At 45.5% G+C, this 18,571-nt stretch overlaps 1 protein-coding gene across 24 annotated transcripts in view; it reads left to right on the forward strand.

The window, feature by feature from the left end:
• KIAA1217 (KIAA1217 ortholog) overlaps positions 1-18,571 on the forward strand; it is a 747,790-nt gene that overhangs the window by 693,548 nt on the left and 35,671 nt on the right. For 19 of the 24 annotated variants that reach the window (XM_053225397.1, XM_053225396.1, XM_027073642.2 and 16 more), the window contains 3 exons: positions 6,667-6,771; positions 7,283-7,333; positions 13,552-13,702. In XM_053225397.1, coding sequence (XP_053081372.1) covers positions 6,667-6,771; positions 7,283-7,333; positions 13,552-13,702 — 307 coding nt within the window. The remainder of the gene's footprint in view (positions 1-6,666; positions 6,772-7,282; positions 7,334-13,551; positions 13,703-18,571) is intronic. The other 5 variants (XM_027073657.2, XM_027073658.2, XM_027073645.2 and 2 more) reach the window with 1 other exon arrangement.

Consider the following 18,571-nt stretch of genomic DNA (forward strand, 5'->3'; position numbering starts at 1 on the left):
AGTCTCCATACCCTTGGCCCAGCCCACTTCTGGAGTCAGAGCACAGGTCTAGATTAATTCCTGGTCCACAGTTTTTGCTTCCATTAAATTGTATTAGTCTAATGCTTCTGCTCTTGCCCTGGGACTCCCCTTAGAACACTCTTCTACTCTCTTCTCCTTCCTCTTCTCCCTCTGCTAACTCCTATTCTCTTGGGCTTCATTCACACATTTCCTTCTAGGAGGAGGTGCTCTTCCCCAGGAGACTGCTCTGTGTCTATCATCCAGGGGCACCTGATTGCTTGGAGCACACCTCTTAGAACTCAGCCAGCTGTGCCCACCCCATTGGGGTCCTCTGAAGCCTGGGGTCGGCAAGAAAGACTGGCATCCTTTTTTTTTTTCAATGTTTATTTATTTTTGGGACAGAGAGAGACAGAGCATGAACGGGGGAGGGGCAGAGAGAGGGAGACACAGGATCGGAAACAGGCTCCAGGCTCTGAGCCATCAGCCCAGAGCCTGACGCGGGGCTCGAACTCACGGATCGCGAGATCGTGATCTGGCTGAAGTCGGACGCTTAACCGACTGCGCCACCCAGGCGCCCCAAGACTGGCATCCTTTACCCCCTCAGTGTCCGTCCCAGCACTCACACTCAGTGATTGTTGAAGTTGCTGGCCTTCAAATGTCATCTGAGTCCTTTAGGGGAAATAGCATCAGTTACTGGCTAATATGTGAAGAACTGTTTATTCCAAGGAATACTGTCATTCTCACAAAATTCTCTCTTAACATCCCTATTACAAACCTCCATTTTCTCAGTGCCTCCGTGAGGTCATGAAGAAAGATTAGAAATAGCTTTTTTCCCTGGTCCCTTGTAAACAGGGCTCCATTTTTGCCTGTTTCTTTACAGGTGCCGTTAAATGCATGTATCTTTGTGCCCATAAGTAAAATGCAGAGCATTCCAGGTGAACACCTCAGCTTCGGTCACGGTTTCCTTCTTGACTTAGTGAAAACTTGGACTTTTAGATCTAGACAGTAAAAGCATACCAAGTAAGAATGTAAGGTCAGAGCATGTCTGTGAAGAAGCCCTGAAGGTCTGTATTGGTCAACTTTGAAAGGTTATCCGAGCAGATATTGAAGCCACAAGAGATAATGGATTGGAATGTGACAGACAGGAGGCCAGCTTCCCACACTGAAGTTCTCCAAGGATGTGAGGGAACTTCCTAGATGCTCGTAGGGCATTCACAGATGAGTAACTCAGAATTCAGAAGCATGGGAGATGTTGTGAGCTCAGACAGAACAATGAATTGAAGGGGTAATAGGAAACATGAACATACCCAGTCTTCCTTCTCCGTGAGCAGAGGACAAGGAGAGAAATAGCAGCCTTCAAGGCCAGTGTTAGAAACGATATTTCTTCATGACCCTCTGTGTGTCCAGTTTTCATCTAAGGACTGAGAACACGAGAAAAATTGCCAGACATGGTTGTTCTCCCTGAGCAGCATGCAGCGGGGTGAGGATGGGGTCGATCTTAATACATACAAAACATTGCAACCCCTTTGCAGTGACTACCAACTCCATCAGTGCCTTCTCCATAAATCTAGATGTTTCCATGAGAAGTTAGATTTATGGGGAGTTTTTGGAGGAATGTTTTTAGTTCTACAGTTTTTTTTCGCCAGTAGGTTAACATCAGGCAGAAATAGAAAGTTCATTGCTCAGAGTCCTATTTGAAAAGCTTTACCACAAATTCAGATCATTTGAATTCCAGTGTTCTGTTGAACTCTTCTGAAAACAGTGTCTTTAATTACTTTGGGTTTTTTTTTTCCCCCTCATACCAGAGAATCAGGGCATGAGCAAACAAGGGCATCGCCTAGCTTTAAGCCTGTTCACTGTTCAGCTCTGGAAAATGCCTTTGTCACTGCCAAGACTAAAGGGTTTTAGTTCACTTAGATTTCTCCCAGAAAAGAAAAAAAAAAGTGACTTTGTGAAGGAATGATGGTACTTTATTCACCCCTGTGTTCACAGCGGATTGCTCCGTGCCTAGCACATATTAAGTGCTCAGAAACATTTGTTGGTGACTTGTTGACTGTGTTTCTGACTTTCTGGGGAGAGAGAGATGACGGGATGAGCAGGAACCAACACAAAAATAGTCACAAAATATTAGAACTAGAAATGAATTGATTGGCCACCTGGTAAGCACTCCCAGAAGAACAGCCCTGGTTAATGTCATTGTAATTGACTCTCCTGCACCAGTGGGTTTCAGCGTTGGTAGCTGGTTTGGAAGGTGAGCGCCTCAGACAGAGGCTGATCCCGTCAGCTCGCCTGACTGGTTTCCATCAGCTCCCTGACACTTCTGGATATTTAAAACCATATCCTTAGGGATTCATTATGGAGGAATTACCAGTCTCCTAGTTGTTGCCGCACCGACTTGTTTTTTAATAGCCATTAATTTACTTAGATGTACAATGATAAGGACTTAATTCAGGTTTAACGAGGCCTCGGTCAGCCTAAAGGCAAGTCACTAGGCAAAAAATGGCGAAGGTGGAAATTTGAATCAAGAAGTTGTATAAATGGGGGCCCCTGGGTGGCTCAGTCAGTTAAGGGTCCGACTTCAGCTCAGGTCATGATCTCACAGGTTGTGGGTTTGAGCCCCGCATCTGGCTCTGTGCTGACCGCTCAGAGCCTGAGCCTGCTTCGGATTCTGTGTCTCCCTCTCTCCCTCAAATGCAGACTCTTTCCTTCCCTGAACTTCACTGAAGACAAGAGCAGACTGTGCCCAGTCAGGGTTTTGCTTCATCACAGGCAGACACGGGTTTGCAGGGAAAGCTGGTTGTAGCAGAGGGAATTTAAATACTGGGATCAGCACTTTCCCTGGATTGGACTTGAATTTTTTATTAATATTACGCTTGGGTCCCAAGAAGATGCATTCAGCCAGGCTGACTTTATGGCACTAAATGACTAGTTAACCATACATCCTAATCACATAAATATGGTTTATGGAATGATACAAAATGGTTTATGAAATCACTTTTAAACCATCTTTTCAACAGTAATTATACCAGTTCTGTAATACCTTAAACCAAGCAATATTGGCAGGAATTAGCTTAAGCGTTTTTAATATTCTGACGATTATCATACAAAATTGCCACTGCAATTAAATGACAGGGTCATATTTAATTTCTTTTCTTCCACTGCATTTCTCTTTTTTCCTTTTCACATTAAAACATCCTTCATAACATTTCATCATGGGAGAAGGCTGCATAAGTTTCCAGTTGCTGTAATTTAGTTAAACCATAAAATTGTTTCCAGATTACCAACCATGAAATGGAAAGACAATCTTATTTATGAATTTATAAATCAGATAATCTCCCTCAAATGAATCCTGAAACCAGAAACACTTTGATGATTAAATAGGAGGGAAAAAGTTTTCTCATTACCATGTGTCAAAAGAATTGTATTTTTGTAAAGCGGGTTTGGCCGAGGCAGCGGGACACGCATGTGCAATCAGTCCGTGTGATCCCTCGGTCGTGTACCCTCCCCACTGTTTCCTGGACAGTGGGAGAGAATTGCTCCCTCTTGGCCATCAGGCTCAAGTGTTCTGAACTCTCAAGGCTCTGACAGATCATGTCTCCTTCCTGGTAGCCCCACCAGTGACATAGCCTGGAGGGAGCATTCACGACCATCCTCACAGATCCTCACAGATCGAAAGGGAGAACCAAGTGTGTGTGTACCAGGACTGGGTATGAGGCTGGGCTCCACGGTACCCAAACTCTTACCCCAGGCAGTTTTGCGATTTTGACTTAATCGCACCTTGTCTCTGTGAGGAAAGAAGAATGGAGCGCTGGTTAGGTATTGTCTTTCTCTGTATCCTAAAACCCTTGTCAGGGGGGAGCCCAGTGAGAAGCCAAGTACCCACTGAGCCAAGGAAAAAGCCAAAGGTGTGTAAGAAGGAAGCCCCATGGACACCCATGTGGAGAGGACCCAACCTGTGCTGTAACATTCTGCACTTCTACCCGTGATGATGACTGAGCAGTGTTCTGAACCTGGAATGATTCAGGTGCTTTGCTTGCTGTTTTGTGCTGCTGCCCTCCTTTGTTAAACTGGGTAATGAAAGTGGTGACTAGAGAGCAATGATCAGAAGGAACACTGATTGGGCCCTAATCAGGTTGGGTGATGTTAGAATCTCTTATGCTATTTCCGCCTGTCAGATTCTCCTTTATTCCCTACAGTCATAGACTTAGCTGTTTCTCCTCTTTCTTTTTTTTTTTAAATATTTATTTATTTTTGATAGAGAGAGAGACAGAACGTGAGTGGGAGAGGGGCAGAGAGAGAGGGAGGCACAGAATCCAAAGCAGGCTCCAGGCTCTAAACTGTCAGCACAGAGCCCGATGTAGGGCTCGAACTCACAAAGCGTGAGATCACAGCCTGGACACTTCACCAACTGAGCACCACGGGGCCCCTTTTTCTTCTCTTTCTTAACTTTGTTGTCGTCGTGTCTGGATAGGTTGTCACTGCGCCTTCCTATCCCACATTCCAGCTTCACGGACTGTTTTAAGCCACTCCCTAACCAAAGCTGCCTAGACTCTAAAAATGTCATCCCACTTAAAAAAGAGAGAGGGAGGAAGGAAGGAAGGGAGGGAGGGAGGAAGGAAGGAAAGAAGGAAGGAAGGAATCCTTTGCATTTTCCTAGAATTGAATAAGCTAGTACATCTCAAGGTGGTTCTGAATGCACCTGCACCCTTAGGGCCATGAGCTTGACTCCAGCATTACCGTGGGAAGAATGGAGGCACTGGACGACTTCCATCCAGTGCTCAGCAGGGCTGCTGGGAGTCATTCATTTCCCACGAGCCCATTTGACTAAGGCTGTGTCTCCCACATGAAGGCAGCATGATCGACCACCACCCATATTTTCTTTGCGATATGGGTCTGAAAAGCTTGGGATTTCCGTTGGATATTTACTAACCTGTTTTCTTGACTGAAATTTCTTACTAACTTGTCTCTTTGGCACATGTTCTGTCTTATGGCAGAGACAAGGCCAAGAGCACAGGTGTAAGACTCAAAATGTTCTGCAGCTTTGATGTTTGGTCTTCACTACTCTGCCTGGAAATACCTGGAAAGCCCTTCCATGGAATTTCAGCTCAGACTATTTGAGATTTCTCCTCTCCATACCATTAGAACAAAGAGATCATATTATTAATACATCAGTTGGGTTTTTTTTTTCCTTATCATGTTCAGAACCGGTAACTATTCAGACTGTATGACTCACATCCAAGAAACTCAGTCTTGGGACAGAACGATCCATTTTAAGCTAAAGAAAATGCATGAAATTGTGAAGTCAGAAACTCGTAATTGGGAAATTAACTTCAGTGATTCATATCGCGCTAAAGGTTATACTCCCAAGGCAAAATGCAAGGCCTAAAGGTTGTGTCTAGACAAAATGACCCTTAAAAATCCTCTTGATTGCCATGAACTTTGAGATTCAGATACATCATCTCTCAATTAGTCCAACTTAACCGATTATTTTTTTCTAGAGGAGGAACAGACCACAGTGATTTTTTTCCATTGGGTACCAGATAAAGAAGTTGGCTTGTGTTTAAAAGCCACGATGTACGCATATACCATTTGTAGTACAGGAATCACTGTTGCTAACACTACAGAGGTCTGTGGGGTGGAGACCCACAGTGAAGAGTGGGTTCACTTCTCTGTCTCAAGTTGACATCTGCTGATGGGATATGTTGGCAGGCGAAGTGCCCACACTATTCAAACTGTTCTCAACTCTCTTCCCTGTATTGTTTTAAGCTACCACATAAGGGTAATTGAATTCACATTTGTGCTGCCCATTACTCAGAAGAGGTTACTTTCTTGTGGTGACGTGTGTATAATGTATTGAAAACAATACTAATCGTTCTGTAAAACTGCCATTGTCTGAGGTACAGAAATGTGAGCCTGTTTCAAAGGCCCGATGAATTGTGATGGAGCATGAAAGGGCCCCGAACACTAACGTGCGGTGTCTGTGTAGGGGACATAACTGTGTAGGGGAGTCTTCATTTGTGTCTTAAGATGACCGAAGCTGTTAGGGATATTTGTCTTCCTACTTGATCCTGTAAAAGGCCCCGGGTTAAGGTTCCTATGACATTACATTGAGCATCCCCTACCCCCAAGTCAAGAGATTGATCCCAATCATGTTTTTCCTTAAAAGACATTCACGTGTGTTGCTTTTGGGCTATGAAACAAGTATCACTCCACTCTCCACAAACATCTCTGTCATTGACACCAAAATCAGGCAGCAGCCTCCCAGCTGACGAGGACAGCTTGGAAGTCTGTGCCACTAGGCCACAGCTGGCCTGGGACACCGCTGGTGCCAGAGAGAAAATAGCGAAAGCAGGGCAGAAAGCCTCAAAAACACGACGCGCACACAGAATCATTTCCGAAGGAGGCGCTGTTCGATTTTCCAGAAGGCCTCTTTCTCATCTGACCGGTGTTTTCTCAGTGAGATCACTGAGTTAATATTAACCTCTGATCATCGACTCTTGAACTCAGCAAGGCTTTGTCGGCTCTGCAACATTCCCCGAGCCAGGATGGGGTGAACTTTGCCAGCCTCCTAGGTGGTACGTTTTATAACCCTCAGGTGATCATTCACCCAGACAAACCAGTCTGAAAGCCAATATAGCTTTAACAAACCATTCTCTTGTTTTCCAGAGAGAGGATGCAAGCCATGGAGAAACAGATTGCCAGTTTAACTGGTCTTGTTCAGTCTGCGCTTTTTAAAGGGCCCATTACGAGTAATAGCAAAGATGCGTCTAGGTAAAAAGAAGAAAGCAAACCAATTACAGATAATTCGATCTGTTTCTCTTTAATCATTAAGATCATTCCTTCATTCAAATCCGTTTCCTTGTAATCATCTCAAGGCTGAAAATATGCACATCTCTATGAATCGTGGTTTGTGTGTGTGTTTGTTTTTCCTTCCGGTAATTCTTGGTCGAAGGTAACACTTTGGCCCAAGGAGGGTAGGTGGGTTTCCCAGAGTGCATGTGGCTTCTTGGACCACTGTGCAGTGCCTGCCAGCACCATCCACACGTCTCCACATCCACCTCATCCGAAAGTCGTGAGCGTGCCTCAGCCGCATTCCACCGGCAGTGTCAGACGCATACCTGGGAAGCCTCTTCCATCCCGGCCGATAGTGACGCTGATGCTAAAACACATTGCTTAATACCATCACTAGCTGCTGCTGATTGCTTAGAATAGTCAATGGAAGGGGGGGAGAAAAAGGGCATTTGGGAAACTGTATAGCTGACTCTCTTTTTCTTTTATTCAGCGAGAAAATGATGAAATCCACAGCCAATAAGAGCCACACAGATGGTGCAGGTAAGTGTCCCTCAGAGCCTCTGCAGGCTGCCTTTGGTTAGCTCTGGCTTGTTTCGGAGCATTTAACCTGTCCCTAAGTCGCCTAATTGGTGTGATTTCAGAGGCTTTCTGGATGACGCCTGACCCACCACACCTTCCCTGCATAACGCTGAAATTCCAGATGAGTCATTCATTCAAGGGAGGGGAGATGGCCTAAGCCCTTCAGTCCTCTCCCTTCCGTCTTCATTCATTCATTCATTCATTCATTCTTCTTTCATTTACATGCATATATGGCCATACATCCCACAAATATATATGTGCCTGGCACTGGGCAAAGACAGTGGGCATAATTCAGACAGGGCTGCCTGCCTGAATTCCTAAGCCGGGGGGAGAAACAGATACAGGACGAGTAATTCTGAGTGGTAAGAAGAAGCACAGGGTGAGTATTTCATCCACAGAGCTAGCCTAGACTAAGACATTTCCCTGAGGAAGTGACATAAGCTGAGGCCCAAAGGATGAATGGGACTTAGGTGAGTGCGTGGGGAGAGGAAGAGCCATTGAGGGGAGGGGAGGCATGAGCAAATGCCGTGGTAAGGAATTTAGACATTACTCTTAGTGCAAAAAGTGAAGCCACTGGAAGGTTCTGCGATGAGTAAGGACCTCAGCCCAGCTGCAGAATGGGAACGGACAAGAAGGGAGCCAGTGATAGAGGTGGGAAGAGAAGGTGTGCTTGGACCAAGGCCAGCTTTTTAAATGCCAGCATCCCCCCAAAAGAAGCTCCAATTATATGCCCAGTGGAGTCCCCTACTATCCAGGTATATTTAATGTACGTCTTCTGCCGCAGGCTCAAAGCAGGCCTCCTCTCAAGAGTAAGAGATCTTCCCTTGTGTTGGATTAGAAATAGAAATCATGACCAGGGACATGTTTGTCTACTGAGTTACACAGGAAGCATGTGGCAAGTTGGGTGAAACCCCTAATTTGGGGAAGCCACAGAGTGTCGTGCAGCATGGTAGAATGGACAGACCTTGGGACTTCAGCTGAGTCCACTGTTAGACCTGGTTCTGCCCTAGCTGACTACAGGCAGTTGAGCTGTAAAGCCAGGAGGGTTGGGCATCCAGCATTTCCAATCCTCATGGGATTTGCTGGTTTACTCAGAAATCAATCAGTGGCCTTGGCTTCAGCCAGAGAATTATTTAGCGGAAATTGCTAAACCTGTCTTCAGAACGATTGCCAGTTTGTTTGAGAGATATTCATTCCTTCTTTTATTTTCTCACCAATTATGAATGTAAAGGGGGAAAAAAGGAATCTAGTGAACTCATAGAAACAGACAGCGGAATGGTGGTCACCAGGGGCTGAAGGTTGGGGGAAGCGGGGAGGTGTTGGTCAAGAGTACAGACTTCCATTTAGAAGATGAACACGTTCTGGGGATCTGATGCCCAGCATTGTGATTACAGATCACAGTACTCAACTGTACCCTTGAAAGTTGCCGAGAGAATACATGTTAAATGTTCTTGCCGCAAAAAAGAAATGGTAATCACGTGACATGATGGGCGTGTTAGCTAACACTGTGGTAGTAATCATATTGTAATATATAAGTATATCAAATCAACACATCCTAAAGGTACACAATGTTGTGTGTCGATCAAGTCTCAGTGAAGCTGGGGAGAACAAAGTTTGCCTACCGAGCACTGCAACCTTCCGTTCCTCTGGATTCGATTCTAGAAATGATGAGTACCCGACACCATTGTTCTAATCAATGCGTACGTGCTCTTTTACATTGTCCCTTTACCCCTTTTCACTTTTGGTGACATCATCATGCTCATCATGGGAAACACTTAGTGAGTGTTTCTTCTATGCCCCACACCGTTCTGAGTGCTTTTCATGCGTGAACTCATTAGCTCCTGACACATCTACGCAGGATAGGCACAGTTGTCATTCCCACGCTCCAGATGGGAAGACTGAGTGTATGGCCCCACATGTGACCCACAGCCACACGGTCCCACCTGTTGTTTTACCTCATCCTTTTGTGTGAAGGTGCCCCAATCTCTTTAGAGATATGTAGGCTGTTTCATTTCTTAGTGTTGAAAATTTTTGTCCCTGTCTCTTTTAGAACCAGGGGAGAGGAACAGGTGTAACTTCCTTGAGATGTGTTTCCCAAAGTGGAATCAATAAGTCCAGAGGGACAAGCTTTAGTAGCACTGGCAACATGCTGCCAGCTTTCTCCTCTGAAAGGCTGAGCCAGCCCATGACGCCATTGGCAACTGCACGCGCGTTGTTCCCCGAGTCTCTGCTGGGTTTGGTCTCTCTTGCTCTAATGTGTCAGGGCTAGATGTGGTCCACGGGGCTCTTGTTGCCATAGCAGCCTTGTACGGGGGTGCAAAGTATATTAATTCTTCCAGAATCCTAGGAAGTAAGCTACGAGACAAAAAAAGGATAATCCCTCTTCTGTAGACAAGTCCAGGGAATTATAGAGAAGTCAAGGAGCTCATTTGGCCGAGGGTAAATAAAAAACGGAAACCCAGGGGCGCCTGGGTGGCTCAGTCGGTTAAGCGTCCGACTTCGGCTCAGGTCATGATCTCACAGTCCGTGAGTTCGAGCCCCGCCTGGGGCTCTGTGCTGACAGCTCAGAGCCTGGAGCCGGATTCAGATTCTGTGTCTCCCTCTCTCTCTGCCCCTCCCCTGTTCATGCTCTGTCTCAAAAATAAATAAACGTAAAAAAAAAAAAAAAAAAAAAAAAAAACGGAAACCCAGATTTCCCGTTACTTTAGGAATATTTGGTTTACTGTGGATAGAAGAGAACAGAAGGAGCCTCCCATTTCAAGGACATACCAGACGTTTTATATTGTATGTTACATCATTGAACACATCTAATCCTCTAAGGAAGATGTGAGCCACACTGCTCGCTAGTAGAAGTCATGGCCGGTCTTGCCAGTTCCCAAACCTGTGTTCTTTCTGTCACAACAGGATACATTAAAATCACTTCATCTTTGCATTAATAAGGTTCACATTACAAAGTACTTGACTGAAGTGAATGACCTAAGGGCAGGCTGGGTAGGAGAAAGGTGGGGGTGGGCGTTGCCTGGAAAGGGCGAAGTGCACGGAAAGGAGAGAGGTCTGCAGACTGCACCCTGATTCTCTGGACCAGTCCGGGCCTGTTGGGAGCAGAGTACGAGCACCTCCCGTGTGGGCGTGGCGAGCACACAGCCTGTGCACGTCTCGTCTGAAAGGGGACTCATTTAACATTCAGGTTCCCACCCGCCAATCGCAGCTACATCCGTAGATTTCAGGGCACCTGCTCCCCCAGCCTTTCCACTTGCTGACCCTCCAAGTGAGGAGGGGAGGCTGGCAGAGACTCCTGCCCCCTCTTCTCAGAGAAATAGTAATCACAGCTAACTGCAGCGGGGGTTCTGTCTGCACCAAACACTGGCATAAGCAGTTTACCTGCGTTGGTTCCATTATCCTACACAATTTACCCATTTGTCCATTTTACAGATGAGGAAACTGAGAGAGAAAGAGGTCATGTTCCCTACCTGAGGTCACACAACTAGGAAGTAGATACTGAGAATGATTTCCAGGGTTGTGGTTTAAATCATTGGGAGGATAATAGTGCCACTGGCTAAAATTAGACCTACAGAGACAGAGGTGTAGAGAAGATGAAGGGAAATAATGAATTTGACCTGCTTGTGGAAAAGTCCGGAAGCGATGGGAAGGTATTGGTACGTTCATCTGAAGATAACTGGATGCTGGAGATAAAGATGTGGGAGACATTTGCAGGTGGAAATATATCCAGGGAGAGGAGAAGCAGTCCCAGGAAAACATACCAGGATTTAAAGGGTTGGCTGAGGAAAAAATCAGAAAAGACAGTGACCAATATGGAGCAGCAGAAAGGTAAGGAGAAAGGGGATAGGAACAGTTAAAACTGACTGAAACAGAAGTAAATGAGTGACAAAGCCCAGCATCACGCCAAGGAGATCTCATGTCAGCCCAGCATCTGTTGGGGTGACCCCTGACCGGTGGCCATTTCAGTGAACGATGGAGTTAGAAGCCAGATTTAGCGGATTAGGTTAGAGGTGAAGAAATTTTACAAATGAGTGGAGATTCCATAAAGACATTTGGTGGTGAGAGGTACTTTTTAAAACCAGTGTTCAGCATTCAACTCTCACAGATGGTATGTGGTCTCCGGCTTTTCCTCCGTGCAGGAGGTCGTGAGCGCTATGGTGTCCTCACGGTGTGTAAGGGGAAGAGGGGGAGGTAGAAGGAAGGGGTGCCTTCCCAGGCTGAAGAATAGCGGAGCAGTTCTGAATGCCGCATGCGAGGTAGCTAGCTGGCACCGCGTGGTTTTCACTGGAGAAATACCTCAAGGGTGTGGGCAAGAGTTGGACGCTCAATGGACTGAGCCACCCAGGTGCCCCTGGGAGAATATTCTTTGGAACACTTTGCTCTTCTGGGGGTGATTTTGATTTGAGAGGGAACAGACAAAAGTTGGTCAGAGCCGCGACCGGTGATGATAGGAGTTAGCTCATACAAAGACCAGCTCTTTGTCTGCTTTGCTGGGGTTCCTTTGGAAATCCCTATGCTGCTTTCTGTTCTGTGATCCTGACTTCCGCAAGGGGGCCACGAGAGGGCTGGGAAAGTGGTTCTCTAGGGGTGAGGAACTTGGTGTGCCGTCAGCTCTCACTGGCATTGCTGAGACCAAGCAAGAGGACAGCTGTGCCCTCCCTCACTCACTGGCATGCCCTCTAGACCCTGGAGCAGCCCCACTGAGGCTTTCAGGGCTGTGTGTGCTGGGGAGGGAAGGGATCCCTTGGTTGCTGAGCCCAGATGGAAAGAGAGGCCCCTGTGCTGCGTCCACTTCAGACTGTGCAGAGGCACAACAGGATTCTGTCCTCGAAGGCCTGCCCAGCCTATCGCCAACCTTCCACATTGTCCTTTGCAGAAAAGAGAGCTAACCAGAAGATGGTGTGCGTGTGCGTGTGTGTGTATGTGCGTGTGTAATGTGAATTCAGAGTCTACTCTGGAGGCCTATTCCAGAGAATTGCACTGTCCTATAAATACAACAGCACTTTCTTTTGATTCCCGTACCTTGCTGATCCTGTCAGTGGCACTTGGGATCCTTTTTGAGGCATTTTCTAAAGCACACTTTGTGGAATCAGGCCCTTCCCGGATGGACTTATGAAATCCACAAGGCTTGTTTAAGTTGGACCCACAGAGCACAAGTTTATGGCAGCTAGAAAACTATTTAGGAAGAGTTTCTTTCTGCTGCCTGTTTTTATTCTTCTCCTAGAGAATTTTGTACCATACCTGATTTTCTCACTGAAGGAGATGTGAGCAGGAGTCCTGCTTCTTTTGGTCTGAAAACCTTGAAGAGGTCCATGAGAGTATTTTGTTCCTTTTACTTTTCCCTTGGTGACTGGCTGAATCTGCCCCGAACTAAGTGCCTGTTCTCAGGATACATCTGCCTGCAGGAAGTAGTCATATAAGCACTGTGTTAGGTCCCAGAATTGAAAAACTTATTTTTCTGGGGGCACCTGGGTGGTTCAGTCAGTTAAGCATCCGACTTTGGCTCAGGTCATGATCTCATGGTTCATGAGTTCAAGCCCCGTGTCGGGCTCTGTGCTGACAGCTCAGAGCCTGGAGCCTGCTTCCGATTCTGTGTCTCCCTCTCTCTCTGCCCCTCCCCCGCTCATGCTCTGTCTCTCTCTGTCTCTCAAAAATGAATAAATGTTTAAAAAAAGCTTAAAAAATTTATATTTTTGTTGTAAAAATCCACACACTCACTATGCAGATTTAAAACTACAAAAAGTAGTAATATAAAAAATATATAACTCATGGAATACTACTAGCTGGAGAGAATGTTAACACTTTGTTATATATACAGCTAATCTTTGCTCTGTGCAAACCTGTGTATTTAAAGAAGATAGATAGACAGACAGACAGACAAAAGATAGACAGACAGCTAGCTAGCTTCCTTAATGTGGCATTATGTTATACCTACTGTCCTATGATCTGCCTTCTAGGATGTGACATTTACAGACCACATACTATAACAATGCATGAATGTTTCATCATTTTAAACCCAATTCCTTTTTTTCCCCATTCAGAGGACCAACCTAACTTAAAAAATTTTTGTTCATAATGAAGGACTTACCAGTAATCTGTATTGGGATGGGATTTAGACTTTCCTTTCTGGGATGCTTAGGTTCTTGGCTACTCTTTTCTCGTAGGAACACTCCATGTTTCTGGGGGAAAGACTGTCAGCGCACTGGAGTCCTCAGGGCCATCCAGCCAGCCCCTGCCTGCCGGCACCTCGGCCATGCACATGAGTCTGCTTGACATGAGGCGGAGTGTGGCCGAACTCAAGCTCCAGCTCCAACAGATACGACAGCTTCAGGTACTGAATGAGTTCCTTGTGGACAACGTCTTCTGTCCTAGTTCCCCAGAATCCGCTTTCTCCTCCCTGTTCACCTCCAACAACCCTAGCCACTCAGCACCTTCCCGGGGCTCTCTCTACCCTTCCCTCCTAAGGGCTAACTGAAAACATAAAGAGTAGCACCCTAAAGGCACGGTTTCCTCTCTTGAACACGTCATCTTGGTCTAGAGCCTTTCATCACAACTCGAGTCAATCTATAACCACTTCTTGAAGCTACGCATGCTTTTACACATGAAAAAATCATTAAACATCTGTTTTTTGGAGGAGGGCTAGAAAGAGGAGCCTGTGGAGCATTGTAATAGCCAGTTAAGACTTACTGCTTGCAGGGTTTCGGCTCCTGGCTTCTCTTCAACGAGTATGCACAACGCTAAGCCTTTTTTGCAAGCGACTATGGTGTCTTTAGAAATACGAGTTTAGACTAGAAGATGAATTCGTAAGGAAAAGAAGCCCTCGTGGAAGATTTGTTGAGGAAAACATTTGCATTTTATTTGGATTGTGTGTTCCGTAATATTTTCCTTCCCTTTTTCCATTGTTCGGGAATATATGAACCGCCTGGGAATCAGCAGAGAGGGAAGATGACCCTTTGTGTCACTAACCTTGGTGAATCGGTCCCATCGATCCATTGAAGCAGAATAGCGTATCTGGTGGTTCCGGGTATCAGGGGCTGGGGCTGGGCATTTCTTTATGAGATCGCTTTGTGAGATCTCTGTGAGATGGTTCACGTGTCTGCTTCATGCCCCTACCTTTGTGGTGGGTTAATCATCGCAGATATAGTGCTGGCTTAGTACCCAGGCATCTTCCCTGACTTCAAGAAGCTCATTTAAACCTTGGTAGAAGTCAACCCACTGGGAAACCTTGAGCAGCCACAGGGAACATGGCATCGTCAGTAGCCAGGGGGACGGAACTTCCTGGGCTGGTAAGGGAGTTGCAACGTGGAAAGGGCTTCAACGCCCCAGATTGTGTCTCTCTTCAGCTCACTCGTGGCCTGAGCCCTACATTTTTCACCACCTAATTAAAGCTAAGGTGGCGACTTCCTCTCGCCCTCTATCTACGAGGAACAAACAGAAAGGCAGCTGGCTTGAGAGCCCTGCCCGGGGGCCCCACCTTGGACCGTGAGGGCCGTCAGAACAGACCACACTGCTCAGTGCTCGGGTCTCCAGAGGCTACTCTGTCTCCCAGGCAATGTCCCAGATACTTTAGACATCCCAGACGAAGTCATTTCAGTGCTCTTCTGAGTCACGTCATCCGTGACGTTCCTCATCCTCTGCGTCAACTTCGCCTCACTTTGCAATTTTAAATACACTTTGTGGTGGTGGAGTGCATGGTTTGGGCTGAGGGTGTGTGCCAGGTGACAAAGTCCACTGCCTACAGTGTCCAGGCAGTAACTTAACAAGTGAAATGGAGGAGGGACAACGGCAAGTTGGCCCTTCTCAAGGTCAGTCACCACTCAGCTCCAGCCAGCTCTTAACCTGACAGAATTAGAGTCCAGTGTTCTCTCTGGAAACACAGGTTTCATATGATTTATTCGTATTCATTCTAAAAGTGTTGGAAAGTAATTAAAAACCAATTATTTAGTACCCTGCAGGTCGAATGACAAATGTGCAGGCCAGAATGGGTCTGCTGTGTCCCAGGTTAATCTTACCTGGGATTTGGGGAGGGTAAAGCCCCTTCTCACGCTGCTTCTGCCTGTGAGCGCCACCTTCTGGCCATTTGGAAATGATCGCTCCTTCCTAGACCCTCGGGGCAAAAAAATTCCTAAATATTGTTTGTATGGTGGTACCTACTGTTTTCCAAAGTGAGCATTTGTTGGTATGGGGGAGGAGGGGGAATTGCTTTAGCATAAGTACCTCGGAAGTGTGGCACCTTTGATATGGAGGCTGATGCTTGTGGCTGTAGCATCACCCCGGTGACGGTTGGCATTGTTTGGTTTCCTGGCTGGCTGTGGGGGTCGGGGTAGTTGCCCACAACCCGCCACTCCTTGCAGACCTTGAACTGTGGCTGCTGAGTTTTGGAATCATAGCTCCTCAAACAATGCAACTCTTCGGTCAAGGTCTGGGAATGCTGTCTTAACCATGCGAGTTCCTTTATTGCCCCAGAATTGCTCAGCTTTTCTGGCTTCGGGGGGTATAAAGAACAAGCAGCCGACATGCTCTTGAGCTTTGAAGTTTGTGCAGTTCTAAGGAGCAGACGCATAGGGAAGGCTAAACACTTTGTTACCTAACCTGACGGCTGTTGTTTCTACCTCATCTTTGTGTTTCCTGTGTCCCTATCAGCTTTCTTCCCTGTCAAGCCTCTGTCTTTTCAGTCAGGGGAGTCTCTTTAAGACAAAAACAGCTTAGAATAATTAAGCTATCTCAGCACCAACTCTCCTTTGGCATATGTATTATACACTAAAAAGGAAGTGTAACCCCAAAGTGATTATAAGTCCAATAATGGAACTATCATTAGAGATATACGAAACTCTGCAGAAGAGTCTCGAAAGAACAAAAATTAAATTAGAAATTCAAATGTTCTTTGAACTGTGTTATAAAATAGTGAAACTGAATGAAATCTTTTGTGCTTGGCAGCCGGCTCCAGTAATTAGATAATTAAATCACTGGAAAATCCTAGACGGTAGAGCATATCCTATTTGAGCGTTTTATTTTCAGAATTGATGGATTATTCTCAGGAATAGAAATTTGATGAGGACACAGTGGGATGGGTAGATTTAAGTAGGGCAAAAAGAATGTCAAGGGAGGCAAAGGAGCCTAAGCAGAAGATGAAGAAAACCACTAAAGCTCTATTCATATAATTCTCTGCTCTCCAATTTCACATGAATTATTGGTCTAAGAGAATGGTTCTTCATCCTGGCTACTTATTAGAATCACCTGAGGCCTTTAACAAAAACATGAATACCCTAAGGACCACTGCCAGAGTCTGACTTCATTGATGTGAACCAGGGGCCAGGCACTGGTGACTCTAGAATGCTCCAGGGTAAGAACTATTGCTCTTGGGTATTAGGAATGCTCAGTCCATTGAGATGCTTCTTGGAAATGTTGTGATCTCAGTCAGCTATCACAAGAGTGAAGCAGAAACACATGGGGTACCCACCACCCTGTATGTGTGAAAAACACCCAATGACTTCAAAGCCCTGGCTTCTAACAATGCACCTCATTCCCAGTGGTTAATAGAACGTGTTCTCTACTTAGTTACAATTGATACAAGAGCCATAAGGAACTTTCCAAGGTAATAGTCGGGTCAGCAATTAGCTGCCAATAATAGAAACAGATAGTTGGCCTTATACCTAACAAATGTTTCCTTCAAAAGACTATCTTTATCCATTACCTCTTCTGGTGTGATTTAGAAAAAGCTTAGTTTTCCTAAGTGATGAGCTACAAAAATGCCACAGTACTTGGATTTTCCCAAGGCAATCCCATATCCACTGAAGTGACTGCAATTCTGTCCCTCTCTGTGGGCTGAGGAGAGAGGGAAGCTTCTGGAAGATATGGTACAAGTTCTGTAAGGGCCAGATGGGACTTGGCCTAAAGAGAGAATGAATACGTCTTACTTGTCTAATTCTCACAGTTTTTTTTTCCCCCTTGGTTCCTATTTCCTTTTTCTGCCTCCTGATAAATTTCTAAAAAATGGGCTGGTTCTGAACATAGTGTTCCATTTTGAAGACTACTGAGAATTTACTGTGCTCTCGTAAGAGAGGAAGAAGGTAAAATACCAACACAAAAAAGAAACATGGCAGTACACAGAGACCTTGTATTTGAAATCATATAATTCAATAGTGTTATCTTAAGGTGGCTTTTTAAATAAGATAGTGCCTCATAGAAATGTGCGAGAGTCTCATTTATCATTCAAAAAATGATCATGGGAATGTACATCCCTGAGAAAAGCACACTACAGTTTGGTCCATGTGAGCAGATCTATTTTTACCCATTGGGCAGAAATAATAAATGGAAATAGTTCAGGGTTTGATGAGTAGGCTGCCATGCAATGCACCAAGCCCTAGGTAGACTGTCACATGGAGGCTGTCTAAGGTGGGGAGTCATCTCCCAGGTAACATGTGGTTGTCACCAGGCATCTTATATGTGGTTCCCTACAGCCTGGGGAACTTAATTAACCAGGTAGCCAGGACTCATTCTGGAGTCTGGCTATCATCATGAAACTTCCTGATTTGTGGTACAACCACTGTTCAGTGTCACCGCTGAACAGGAAGTCAGTTCCACTATATGACAGTGTGGGCTAGACTGATAGTCCTAGGTTTTGCCTAAGAAATGAAGGTTGAGTATGTGAGGCACATTGTCCAATTAGAAGTGGGTGAAATTAGTTTCAGGTAGTTTCCTAGTTTCTTGATGTTGATAGGGACAGCTTATTTGGTTTAATTAAATATTTAATGGCCAAGAACATTATTTCTAAGGCATAGCATTTACAATAAATTTATGTTTCTTTTTTTTTTAATTTTTTAATGTTTATTTCTGAGACAGAGACAGAGCATGAGTGGGGGAGGGGCAGACAGAGAGGGAGACAGAGAATCAGAAGCAGGCTCCAGGCTCTGGGCTGTCAGCACAGAGCCCGACGCGGGGCTCAAACTCACAAACCATGAGATCATGACCTGAGCCAAAGTCAGTCACTCAACCGACTGAGCCACCCAGGTGCCCCAACAATAAATTTATGCTTCCAGAATGAGGGGTAACTGTAACTGTACTTGCCTTCCCACTGTTGACAACTAGAAAACTGGAGGAAAAAAAAAGTGAAACAACTGTTTCCAGGCATTACATTACAACAGATTGTAATCCTTAGGAGTATGAAAGCAAAGAAGTGAAATTCAGCTTTCTGCCTGGG

Source organism: Acinonyx jubatus, chromosome B4, assembly GCF_027475565.1.
Source record: "Acinonyx jubatus isolate Ajub_Pintada_27869175 chromosome B4, VMU_Ajub_asm_v1.0, whole genome shotgun sequence".
Taxonomy (NCBI): domain Eukaryota; kingdom Metazoa; phylum Chordata; class Mammalia; order Carnivora; family Felidae; genus Acinonyx; species Acinonyx jubatus.